Below are 13,843 nucleotides of genomic sequence, written 5' to 3'. Positions count from 1 at the left end.
CCTTATGCACAGGACCACAATGTTTTCAGCCAGCATTTACTAGTAAAGAAGCTCTGATTGAGTAGGTGATGTGAGAAATATATTCTGTCCTTGAGAAAATATGAACAATGCATAAGTTTTCCTTCTCTGAAAAGATGTTCGATAGTTTATGATTAGGAATGGATTTTTTGTTTTGTTTGTTTTTCCCTTGAGATAGATCAGTATTCCACTCATGGACTTTCTCTTCTTTCTGCTGATGTAGCTATTACATAAAACAGAAAACGGAAGATGTTTTCTCCCTTTAAGTCTGCTTTTATGAAATACTTAACTTTTGCACTGTGGCATGCACCTGAATACATTTAGACCAGAGTGTGGTTATTTTCCTGTTTACATAGACATTGATAGTTATCTACTGTCTGCCATTGGACTTGACTGTAGTTCTATTTGGGAATATTTGGAAACTCTTAAACTTTCAAGCTTTGTATGTTAGTGCATTTTCTAAGTATACCATTTATTAAAGCACTGTGCACTGAATATATCAAAAGAATAGAAGACTCCCCGGGATGTTAGTTTAATGAACAATGCTAATTATGTTTATATCAATAGATTGGCTCATTCTGTATTAATTTATGGTTAGGTTGGAAAAAGGGAGAAAAAGGATTTTGTTTAATATATGGTGGCTTATGAAGTGCACCTTGCTGTTGTTGTATACAGAATGTGCAGATAAGAGTGCTTCCAAGCTACTTGAAACATCTTCGCAGGCTGTTTCAGGAATAAAATTAGTTGCAGAGAATGAAGAGGGTTTCTGGAAACTTAGAGTGCGGAGTGTCTGAGGAACAAAAACCTTTTTAATACTGCAGACTGATTCCCAAGAATGATAATAAACTTTCATTTGCAGTCACGCTATAGAGAAGAATGCTCATTTTTTATCAAAAGTTACAGATTTCTTTTGGTTTCACAGCTTTTGTAATGTGTCAGTTATCTGCTTCTGCTTTAAAGTAATTGAGCATACATGTACAAGTATTAGAAGTCATAAGAAATCACAAGCTGTTCCAGAGGTGGAATTTTTATAGCCAAAGCCTGGTATGAAGTGTTCTACCACTGCATGAGGAAGTGAGATATGAGGATGATTTGGCGAAAGGGAGATGAACTACTTTTTCCCCTCTCCATTGTAGTGCTGAGATAGTCATCTTTAGACAAAAGGCTCAGAGTCTGCTGCTCCTGTGCTGCTGTTGGATTAAAGGAAGAGGTGCTTAGTAGCAGCTTCCTTGGCTGGGAGGTAACTTGAGAGAGGAGAGATGCAGCTGTAACATTATCACAATTGGAAGGCTAGCCAAAGATTTTACTTTTCTTCTAAATGGAGGAAAAGGCATACGGAGAAAGGTTTTAGACCGTACTCCGGTACAGCTTGGCAACATGAAACAGTGCCAAGGGACCTGAGACAATGGGGCTGGAAATGACGGATAAACCTTCAAGATTTTATTGTTTCCCCCTGGATATGTAGCCACTTCTCAGTAAAATGAACGTAACGTCTAATTTCTCTGTTCACCATGCCCATAAGTTTTTCACTTCTCATACAAAATAAGTGAAGGTTCCATCTCGTGTTTTGTTTTTCTTACATTGCTTGAAATATATTGGAACATTTTTCTGGTAAGAGGCATGAGGAAATTGTAGCAGTTCATAGCATCCTGGAAGCTGTTATGCTTCATAATCAGAAAAGTTAATTTTCAGTGATTTCTGTATGTATTTTAGTATATTCATAGATGCAAATATATGAACATTCTGCACAGTTTAAACCTGTCATGGAATTAAAGAATGTTTCAGTCTACTGTATTATCTTTAAGCCAGTGCAAACTGAGATTGCTTATCTGCAAATACTACATTTCTTTACACAAACAGCTGGGTTACACAGGATTATTTAAGAATTAGTTGAATTCACATTACACTAATTTGATTTAGGGTATGCGTTTCACTTTGTGAGAAGACCTCCTGTGCCAAGTAAGGGAGCACACGAGACTTTATTTCAAGGCTATTTTTAGTGTTTTGTTTTTCTCCTTTCCAGCTAAGAAAGCAGGTTTCAAAATGTAGTTTGTCAGAAATATGGTGTGAGTCTATCAGATCCAGGTGATAGAAGAATGGAATGTGGAAGCATATGGAACAGGGCAGAGAAACAGCCAGTGAAAAGTGGGGTGCATGAAAGGAGATTAGGGAGAGCTTATCTAGCTTCGTTCTGCTACCAGCAATGAACAGTTTGGATCATCTGATTCCTAGTCTTGAAGCATAATTTACTGGAATTATTTTTTGTGTTTAAAATTTAGGACGATTAGTTTAAGCGTTGTATTCATTGCACAAAATACTTGGGCCATTGAAAATAATTGTGGAACTTATTTCGTGCAGCTCTTCCGGGAGTGAGACAGATTACATAAATAAATGTGGCAGTGTGTTAGAGAAGAATATGCTATAACCTCACCTTTTAAAAAAAAGTAAGAGATGAAGATGTAGAAGCCGTAATAATCAGCTGGTGAAAATTAGCTAGGTAAGTGCCTGAACAGGGGAGTTCAGCATGGCTGCATAAAGCAAACATTGGCTTCCTTTTTAGGTTCCCATTGTGTACTGAAATATCAAATAGGGAAGCCACATTAGCTCCTAAGTGCAATTTAAGTTTGGGACTTGGAAGACTAACATGAAGAAGATTTGATTTAATGAACCCTTAAAACCTAAATAATGGTCGTTTTAGTGCTCTTAGAAAGCAGAGATGAATAGGACCAAAGCTGAGATGTAAAAAAAATGAAGTGTTCTGTGTATGTGGAGAAGAAAAGCTGAAACGCAGCTGTTCACCTTTAAATGTTCTAATGGATTTGACGAGAACAGTATAATATTGCTTGGCTTGCTGCTGATTTGGCAGCCTCTGTCTCTTCACTGCATTTTTCATGTATGCCCTTCGTTTGTTTTTTTCCTTTTGTATCTTACTCATCAGAATATGAGGTAGAAGGCTGTTACTGCAACACTCTTGTTCCAGCCAGCTAATGCTAACCAGCTTTCACAGAGAACATAATCCTTGTACAAACATCTTAACTCATGAAGGAAGAGGGTGCACTGCGACGTAGGTTTTCCTCATGTGCTGGGATTTCATCTGTGTTTTCTGCAAGAGCTGATGGCCGAAAACTTGTCCGGAATGCTTCCTTTGGAGGATATAATGAACTCTCACCTGCTTCACCAGGTTTGTTGTTCTTAAAATGTACAGAAGATAATATAATTTCTAATTCAGATTTTTCATCTTGAATGAAAGTAGTCTACTGAGATATTGGTAGAAATTGTTAACAGAAATCAGAAAGAATATTGGTTGCGTGCATTGAAGTGACAGCACTTTGTAGTAGCAAGAGCTGTTGTACATAGGCAAGCAAGGTAGCTTATCCTACAGCAGATATCTGTTTGTACATAGGCAAGCAAGGTAGCTTATCCTACAGCAGATATCTGTTTAAAAGGAATTTGTTTACTTGATACTTCATGGAGTATTTTGGTTTGGTTGGTTGAGCTTTTATCACTGAAGTTCTGTACTGTGATTTATAAATCCTTTTCTTGTAGTACAGGTAGTGACAAGATAGAATGAGTTAAGGCTAAAACATAGCCTCGCTGAAGTCTGTACTGCAAGACTTCTTTTAAGAAATTTAGCATCCAAAAGGGCTTGAATCTCTTTTTCCTCGGATTTGTTGTCTCCTGAAAATCAGTAATGGGATACTGAAGTGAATTGCTAGAGGTTTGTTGTCTATCATGTGTCCTGCTGATGTAGGTACTTGAATTTCAATAGTTTACTTCATGAAACTTTGATCTGTGGAAATACAAGGTCACCTATTTCTGAAAAGCAATGCTGCAAAAATAGTACATTCTTACTGGAATTATTCTGCACGTGTGATTTGTCTTGAGCCTGTGCAAATGCACAGTTTGTTGTGGGGGTGGAATGTTGGGAGAAAAAAAAGTACTTTTCTCTTCTTACTGTGTACCTTCTAAAGAATAACTCGCTCAATTTTTAAGCTCTGCCTCTGAAGCAGTGAAAAAGAGTCAGGGTGCAGTGCACGCGGGAGGCTGTGGGCTGCTGATTTCTGAGCTCCCCGCACCACTGGCTCACAATGGCTTGCAGAATTGCTGGAGCGGCATGCTCAGCTGCTGGCAGCTGAGTGCTTCCTCAGAACACCATGTTCTGTTAGCCCTCCTGGTAGCCCTCCTGTTTTACCGTAGAAAATATCCTTTCCGTCTGCATCAGGAAGTGGTCAGTCTTCTACCAGGAGCCTTGTTAAAGCTGCTCAGGAAATGAAGATGTCAAACCTGGAAAGCATGGAGTTGGCACATAGGCAGAACCTCCCTACCTTCAAAATGAATTAGATAATATGGAATAGTATTCTTAAAAGTGTTTGTCAATAAGCTGCTGAAAATCACTCAGTCAAAAACTGTTGTCTCTGATGTTTGAATCTTAAAAGACTCTTGCCTTTTTTTCTGCCTTGTTTGTTAAATAACGCTAGTACTTCTGTCTCCACAGATTATAACCACTTTGTCCTTGTAGAAGCATATCCATTTTCAGCTCAGTAACTTTCTTTCAGAACTGCACATCCATGCCAGTAATCAAATCAGTCTGTTTCTTGCTTTTCATTTGCAAGTCAGTAATATTGTTACTTGGCTTGCTGTTCGTGATCTTTTTATGCATTCTGTTACCTCTTTTCACTTGTTCTTTGGGCTGTTGGGAACAAAAATAAGCAACAAACAAACAACCCTTCAGTCAGTAGATATTTTTTCTTAGATAAAATAGTATTAATAAAATAGTGTTAAAAAGTAACATTTATTTTTTTTCTTTCTTGCTAAAGTATCCTACTTGTATATGATACTTGTTGAGAGACATAATACCAGTACTTGAAATGGAGATGTTGCTGCATGGTTGTTCTGCTTTTTCTTTCCCACTTCACTCAAGATTGATTGGGGGACAGATTGTAGGTGTGACTTCAAACAGCCAACACATGCTGTGCTTCAAAACTGAAGTATCTTAAACAAACACGTTTGTTTTAATTGTACCCTACTACAGGCTTCTTGTTGAAGAGAATTCTTGAACACTACTCTCACATCATTCTTACTCACTATTTTATGTCAAGGATGATACTTTGGAAGATTTTTTTTCCCTCTTGATGTTGACAGTGTGCTCTAGCTCAGTCTCTGAACAGTTACAGAATCATAGAATGGTTCAGATAAGCAGGAACCTTAAAGATCACCTAGTTCCAGCCTCCCTGCCAATTACTGATGGGTTTTGTTGTGAGGACAGCTTACATTATGAAGTTCTGCATGTTCAAACTGTGTGCAGTTGTCAGCCTCCTCTCAGGTCTTTTTGAAAGTTCAGTGTGAGTTTTCATCTGGACTTGCCATGTGCCCTCGATAGGAATGTAGTCCTGGACAGTTTCCCTTGGAGTCTAAGATCAGATCATGAACCGTAGCTTGCTTGGTTTTGGATCAACTTTTAGAGTACAGGGCCTGTGATGTTAAGAAAACAAAGCTTGCAGTGAGAGAAATTTGTTAAAATGGTGTTGCTCTGGAGACAGTTTCTACTATCCAAAACTGCTCTAGAGGGTACAGCAGAGAAACTTAAAAGAAATACAACTGCAAGTGCCTTGAAAAATGTTGGGTGCTCAGTCTGTAGCTCTGAAGGCTGATTCAGACTGCATTTGCTTGCTTTCCCCTGGCAGTTTTACCTGAAGATTGCTCTCATGAGTTTAAATAGAAATCCGTAGAGAAACTTGTAGTTCATAACTGCTATCAGGAGGGGGGGAAAACTGCATCTTATTTCTGATTCTATGCATATAATTGTTTTGATGGTGTTGACCAAATATTTCCATGGCAGAGTGTATATTGTCCTCAGTTAGGACTCATATGTATCTTTTGGTGATGTTTCAGTACAAATCTTCCTTAAGGTATTAGTCTCACACTGATGTCAGAAGAATCAGGACTACTCGGGGGCCTGAAACTCGTCTCCAGTCTGAGGCAGCTGGGCTTGTTCAGCCTGGAGAGGAGAAGGCTCTGGGGAGACCTTATTGCGGCCTTTCAGGACCTAAATAAAAATAGGCCTACAGGAAAACTGGGATGGGACATTTGCAAGGTCATGTAGGAATGGGACAAGAGGTAATGGTTTTAAACTAAAAGAGGGCAGATTGGGATTAGATATAGGGAAGAAATTCTTGGCTGTTCGGGTGGTAAGACAGTGGCACAGGCTGTCTGGAGAAGCTGTGGATGACCTATCCTTGGAGGCATTCAAGGCCAAGTTGGATGGGGCCCTGGGCAGGCTGATACACTGGCTGGCAATTCTGCCCATGGCAAGGGTGTGGAACTGGATGGCTTTTAAGTTCCCTTCCAAGTCAAACCATTCCATGATAGTGACTGTACATGCATTCCCCTCATCTTAATGAAGATGCACTGAGGAAGGCTGTGTCTGGGGTAGCACCCGAATCATGCTCTTTTTTTTTTTTTTTTTTTTTTTTTTTTTTAAGTCATTCATGTTGTCTTATGGCAGAAGGACCTTCTGTCTAGTCTGTGTTGGCTCATTCCTTCCACTGAGAGGGGAGTAACAAGGATAGCACAGGATATGGATCCGACTGCTTGGCTTTTTGTCATAAACTAAGTCAATGTACTGCAAAGTGACCTAGAGCCTGCAGTGCTGTGATTTCAGCAGCTGGATTCCCTAGCAAGCCCTCCAGCCATCATTTTGCTGTTTGTGTGACTAAGAGAGGGAGTGCAGTTACATATTGAATAGCAGCAAATGTATGCACGTCTTGGACAGGAGGCTCTGGGAGAGAGAAGGTGCAATTAAGAAAGACAGCTTTGGTCTTTTTCTGACACTCTGGGTATAGAGCACTCCTTCTTGCTTTATTTGTGCTTGGTGATACAGATGCAAAGCTTGTATATGAAAATAAAAATGTGTATGTTAGATAAGGATGTGCAAAGTCCTCGAAGTCCTTAAAGCTGTTGTGCTTCAGAAAGGGAGCTTCTCTTCTGTAATCCCAACCCTGATGTAGCACTTCCTTGGTAATTCCCATCCCTTTTGTGTCTGTGTTTAAATAGATAAATGAAACACGGAAAGTGATTAAAATATCCGTGCATTACCTTTTCAGCAGAATTTAGTTCCTAACCATTGGTTGCTTTTGGCTGTGGGATGAGGAGAAGACATTGTTACTGTGATTGTAATGCATGTTTGACTATCTAAGACTGGCATCAAATCTAATAACTTCTCACTGAACTTACGTCTGTCCTCTAAGACTTGAGGTCACCTTTGTTATCTTCCAGCTCTGTGGCTTCCAACTTCTGGATCCTGATGAATCTATTTGTGGTGATTTTTTTTTTTTTAATTTTTTTTTTTTTTTTTTGCCCCGTTGCCTAGAGCTACAAATCTTCTGCATGTCTAGGTGCTTCTTCTCTGAGGTCAAACAGCCTGCTGGATTATGCCTTTTTTTTTTTTTTTTTTTTTTTTTTTTAACTGAACAAATCCCTTACAGATGTGTTAGGAGAATTACGTGAGGAAGGGTTTAATGAACTGTCTGCAGAAGGGCTTCTGTAAAGATGTGTGAAGCTTTATTTGGGTAGACAAAAAATGAATTGTATTGCAATGCATATTTTTTTTTTAAATCTGATCTTCAAACTGAATCTCTACAAAAGGTAATAAAGTAGAAAACAAGAAGAAAAAAAATAGGGCTACTGAAACAAAGCAGGAATCTTGGATTCCTCGCAGAGCCTGAAAATTGTCCTAATGTCTTTAATAACTCAGAGAAACTTCCCAAGATGTTTATTTGTGATAGATGAATCAGTGCTGCCTTAAACTTCTGGGTTTAGTGTAAGTTGTGGAAAGGTGAAGATACTACTCTTGAAAAAATAAAGTCCCACATTAAACAAAAAACATGGCTGCAGAGAATTGATAAAAGTTCTTTTAAACCTTACAAAGCCTACACACACATTACATACACACATTGAAGAACCTGAAGTCACACTGTTTCTCTGATCAACGATGTCACGTCAGGGGCGTAAGTACCCATTTCTGTGGCTGAACACTGGGCTGAATTGTAGCAGGGGTTCAAAGTAGCAAATGTCTGTCCGTCCATCTGCCGTTTCTCTGTGGGTCTGGTGCCCTCTGGTGGGCCGGGCGGCAAGGCAATGTCATAGAACCATAGAATCACCAAGGTTGGAAAAGACCTCCAAGATCATCCAGTCCAGTCATCTACCCACCACCAATATTTGATCACTAAACCATGTCCCTCAGTACAGCATATAAACGTTTCCTGAACACGCTTTTTGGCATTGCTTTTCGCTGTTTTCTTTTTTCCTGATATTCACTTATGCCCTTATGTCTGGAGGGCATGTCAGTGATGGCATTATAACTAAAATAAATGCATTGAGGTATTTGTTTTATTGCCATTTATAACTGCTTGTGCTCAAACCAACTTCTTCAAAGAAAGCAAATCACTGAGATGTTGGCTCACTTTGCTCTTTGGATACTGTGAAAGTGTGGGATTCACATCATGCATCATTCAAGGAAGATAAATATAGAATTTTGGTGACTTAATATAAAGCCACGTAGTTGCATCTGTGCAATGTGAATTCCAAAATATGAATTCAAGGCAAATGTGGGCCATCTTTTCATGTACTTGTGAGAAATTGACTGGCAATCTTAACCCATGTTATCTGTTTGCTTTCAATTGTATGGATTTTAACCATTATTTCTGGCTAAAGAAATGAACAAACCAATCCCAGCTTTTCTTAGTGTTCTGCTGTGTTCATGCCTGCGTATGCAGATAGGGAAGGCTGAGGACATAAAAGGATGAAAATTTGCTAATCATGTTTTCAGTTGCTTAGATCTCTGAGTTGGGTGCAGCATCATCTAAATAGAGTGGACTGTTCTCCCTTCTTAGCAGGTATTAAATCAGACTATGCTGTGGTAACTGATTTTCAACTTACATGATGAACTAATATATATGAGCTGTTTGAAAATCTGGTTTGCTTGCACTTTTCAATGGTAAATACTATTTGCAGGTTTATTTCAAAGGCTAGCTTGTGTTAAAGTTAGTGCATTCAAATCATGTGCAACAATGCTGTCTTTTCTTTAAGGTTTTGACAAAGGGAAGGATGATGCCTCACAAAGCAAAGAGGATACAGCACATTCTATGTCCAAAAGCAAGGTAAGGAAAGCTGCCTCCGCCTGGCTTAAAAATGTCAGCGTGCAAAGGAGTTGAGTGCCTGCTTTAACAAATGTATTAGATTTTCATTCAAATTCATAATTGACCAGGTCAATTCATCGTATTATACTGATGGTAGAACCTTTTTTGTCTCTGTGAAAAAGGTTCATTCACTGATATGCAGTGAAAAATGGGAACGCACCGAGTTGGGAGACAGCAGTCACCAAAAATATAGCATATTGAGATGGCTGAAGTTTAAAGAGGAAGAGAACTTGAACTTCTTCAGCAATCAAAAAGACTGTTGCTGTGTAGTGATCCCATTTTCTTCTTCTTTTCAGAGTTTTGTTTTGTTCTAATCAAATTTATCTACATGAACACTTTGCAATAGCATCAACATTCAGAATAAAATGTTCTTTTCTGCTGGTCCTGATGTAGTATGAACCATTTGTGTAAAAAGTCATAGTAATGCAGAGAAAAATCTTCCTTATCTATTTATTCCTTTCTTAAATCCTTTTAAATCTGTGTATAACAGTTAGAGAAGCTTTACATTTTAAGACATCATATAGACTGTTCTGATGCTACTTTCTTTAAAAACTGTATTATTGTAACTCTTAGAGTGCCTGGCTTGTCAAAGCACTACATTTTCATCTAGTGGTCTATGTATATTTAGAATGTGGAATTCCAGAAAAATATTTTTAATTGAGTGTCTTACAAAACAGATGTCTTTTTCTCATCAAAACTGTGAAGAGCAGAAAGATGCCATTTTGTGGAGGAGAAAGTTCTGTATGGTTTGATTGCTGAATTGAGTAGCTATGTTAAATTGCTTTTCTTATGTAAGCATCACCACTAGCTAGATTTCAAATCTTTAAATGATCCCATTACATGGCTGTGTGGGGAGGGCAGAAGCCAGGAGCGCGGTGCTACCACAAACAGGCAGGGTGAGGAGAGTGAGGCTGGTAGTGTAGGCCAGGCTCAGTTTACAGCACCAATCTGTGGGGACAAGATAGATCCAAAGCCAATCTGGGGGCTGAAATGCATGGGTCAGCTGCTGTGTCTGTTAGGTGCACAAACTAGGCACAGCTGTAAGTTGGTTTGGGCTGGGACCAGGGGCTGGGAACCAAGCTCCCGTATGTCCATCTCCTGGGTGAGGTGGGGAAGAGGACTGCCTCTCACTGAGCTCTCCTCTCAGCATTCTGACCCAAGGTTCCCCGAGCTGCCCCAGGCACAGACAGCCTCGGCCAGAGGAGAGAGGTAGTGCCCTCCAGGCCTTCATAGAAGTTTTTCTGCAGTGTTTCATATGTCTGAGTCTTCAAGAGAAACATCAAACAGGTGCTGAACAAAATCAAACTGATGTAAAGGTTATGGTAACATCCCCTACTTAAATGGTGTGTTCAGAATTGCATTCTGAAAGAGCAGGTCAGTTTCTGTGATTGGTACAATCCCATGCTGTCACAGCTGAGCAACCCCTGGAGTCACTGTCTTCCACCTAATCTGAAGTCACAGAACTGTGTCTGTAAGATTTAACATATCCTGATCAGGGAGATGAAGGAAGCATACTTAATCATCTGACTTATTTCTGGTCAAAGTACTTTTTTAATGGTCTAGAAACCTCTAAATCTTTTTTGTCTTGGAAATAAGATAGCACTGTCTGTTTTAACCCAGATGAATTTCAGACTCTATTAATAATTTATTTTTGACTGACTAATTTGTTTTTTCTCTTCTACTTTTTTTTTTAGAGTGGTTCTTTATTATTTCCAGAATCATAAGTCTTTTTATGCTTTACTGTTCCTTTTGTGATTTTCTGCTATTCAAGAGGAGACAGATACTCCTACTTCTCTTAATATATATAGTTCTTTATCCTTATTTTTGCAATGGAGCTTGTTAAGACCAGTAGTTCCTTTATACTCCACCAATAAGCTTCAGGCTAGCAGAAGATGGTTACTGGCTGTCCCAGCTATGGAGGTGAAGTAGCACTCCTTGTTTCTAACTAAAGAGATTTTTTCTTGTAAATTTTGATCCTATCCCCCCACGTGCAGATGAGAAGATCATTAGATTAAAAATATCCTTGTCACTGATCTGTCCATAATCTGTTGGATAGGCAAGTACGGACTTTCACTCAGTGTCATGTTAGTGAACTTTATAACTGAGAAAATGAGTTTTTGTAACCTGGGATATTTACTGGTTTAGGCTTTATATGTGTGGACTTTAGATTGCATTAGCTTTCTGCTAGTGAGCAACTGGAATATTTATGAATGTTTTACTTGCATTACTCCATTCTACCTTGCATAATGACTTCATTACCTCTTATGTGACAGTGATAAGCATTTTTCCTTTCTCTTGTTATTACGTTTAAAGTACCATCTTTTCTTTAACTTCTGGGCTGGAATTAAATTTCAAGATGCATGCTTATCTTATATTTTCGGTGTTAAGGACATAGCTTTAATATAAAATGAAGAGGTAACCTTCCTTCTTGCAAGATGTACATTGAAGTTAAGGACCATTTGCTTACTGCTGAAATGATTTTGATTTAAAATTACTTTTTGCCATTTGTTGCACATGTGTTTTTGACAATCCAGTTTATATTTACTTGCTCAAAGAAATACAACTATGTAATTTATCTGATATTTTTATACAGTGGGGTGCCCATACAGTGCGCTTGGGTTGAAATAGAAATGGTGTGTGATAACTCAGCATACTCTTTTTGTTTTACGAAAAGAGCTTTGTAACCCAGGGAGAATCTTTGGTCCTTCTAGTTCCCTTACAATTAGTAGGCAATAGATGCCAAGAAGTAAACTTTGAACCTCGCGGGAGGTGGGGGGAGTGACAGAAATCACGTGGTGCTGAGGCAGCATATTGTCCTGCCATGAATGAGGACTTGGGTTTTATAAACAAACCTGAGTTGTCTCCTGCCTATTGCCATGCTGAGCTTCTCTGAGATTATTTGCAGAGTAACGAGAGCGTGGCATTAGGGAGGAAGCAGAAGAACAAGTGCCAGCAGTGGTCAGTAGTACTCTGGTAACTTGCAGAGCATTGAATTCTAGGTTGAAGAGGCTCTGTTTTCCTTCATGGGTCATGGGGTAAGTGCCTGTATAGCAATGTATTTGGAGGAACTGTGAAGTTAGGAAGATGCTGAGATTCACATGTCAGATACAGGAATGACTCTTGAGTTTAAATACCAGGATTCTGCTGAAGTAATGCCTACCTAGTCAAGACTGTGATATGTGAAGCAACAGGATACATAGCCTAAATATTTACTGTATTTACTTCAACTTCTGGAGGAATCTCAGACTTGTTCCCCACAAAAGCCTTATGAAGAAAAGACTCCATAGGTGATGAACGTTACTGTTACAAGCCTTGTTTTACTAAGTGGGATAAATAGTAGAAAAAAGGAGTGGGGAGTTTGGAAACATAGCTGTACACTTCAAACATTGAAACATAATATGGCCTCATATCTATTATCATGTATTTATTCTATGTTTTGTTAATTTCAGTCTGAATCCAAGCTTTTCAATGGTTCTGAGAAAGACATCTCTTTATCTTCAAGCAAACTTACCAAAAAGGAATCTCTCAAGGTGAATTACTGTCTAAAAACTTCTCATGGACTATAAACATGCACAAATTTTAATCACATTCTTCCGATGAGAAGAGAAATGCCAATCAGTGAGGAGACTTCTGTAGAATATCCATGTTCTGTGAGAATTAATGTTGCTGGTTCTCTTGGGTTTTCAAGTCTTACTGTACTGTTATGAAGTATGGGCTTTTATAATGTAGTCTTTGTGAATACATAAGATTATTGGATAACTGAGAAGCTTATAGGATAATTCAACTTGGCAAGGACCTCAGGACATACACCTGTGATGAAAAGACAAAGTGAAATAACAAAGCTATGGTTTGCATGCTTTACCAATGTTCTTTTATTTACTGACTTTTTACCTCTCCATTGTAACAAGACTAAACTTCCTCTGTTCGTTAAATACCACATCAGGGGAAACAAAACATTATTTGCCAGTAAAAGAAAAATACGTATTATGTTGAATTTTTGCTGGGAGGGGAAGTGAGAGATGGATAAAAATTGATCACATAAAGTGCCAATAAAAATCTGAATCTAGCCCTAAGTTTGGGTTTGTACCATACGCCTGCAAAGGAAGAGTATTTTTGTTTGTTTTGGTTCACTCCATCTCATCTCACTCCATGATTCTAAGAGGAGTTTCACAGTTCTCAGTATCAAAAATAAATTGTAGAAGAGTGTAAAGTTGTTATGTTGGTAGCAGCTTTTGAAACAGTATGTAATGGTTGTATAGACTTTGGATTCAAATACTGTTTTAAAACTGCTTATCTCCATCTTTCTTGTAAATTGAATTCAGCAGGTTTTACCTCAGTTTGTACTAGTAGGTGGCTTTTTGTGCTGTGATTACTTGCTTTTGCCTGTGGCATTATAAATATTTTTATTATTATTTACAGGTTCAAAAGAAAAATTACAGAGAAGAAAAGAAGAGAGCTACGAAAGAATTGCTCAGCACAATCACAGACCCATCAGTTATTGTTATGGCTGACTGGCTGAAGGTCAGAATCTAAATGTGAAATCTAAGTTTTAGCAGCTGCCAACTGCTTTCTGACCAGAATAAAAAAGGCTCAGCAACTGAAGTTGCTGTTAATGTTTTTCTACAAAC

At 38.5% G+C, this 13,843-nt stretch overlaps 1 protein-coding gene across 8 annotated transcripts in view; it reads left to right on the top strand.

The window, feature by feature from the left end:
- Positions 1-13,843, top strand: part of OSBPL8 (oxysterol binding protein like 8) — an 82,554-nt gene that overhangs the window by 45,460 nt on the left and 23,251 nt on the right. For 7 of the 8 annotated variants that reach the window (XM_085221570.1, XM_085221557.1, XM_085221563.1 and 4 more), the window contains 3 exons: positions 9,106-9,176; positions 12,665-12,745; positions 13,635-13,736. In XM_085221570.1, the coding sequence (XP_085077696.1) occupies positions 9,106-9,176; positions 12,665-12,745; positions 13,635-13,736 (254 nt within the window). Of the gene's footprint in view, positions 1-2,956; positions 3,200-9,105; positions 9,177-12,664; positions 12,746-13,634; positions 13,737-13,843 lie in introns of those variants that run through there. The other variant, XM_031553691.2, reaches the window with a different exon arrangement.

Source organism: Meleagris gallopavo, chromosome 1, assembly GCF_905368555.1.
Source record: "Meleagris gallopavo chromosome 1, MGAL_WU_HG_1.1, whole genome shotgun sequence".
NCBI classification, from domain to species: Eukaryota; Metazoa; Chordata; class Aves; order Galliformes; family Phasianidae; genus Meleagris; species Meleagris gallopavo.
Note: the sequence above shows the minus strand (reverse complement) of the source record. Positions and strands in the feature narration are given on the sequence as shown.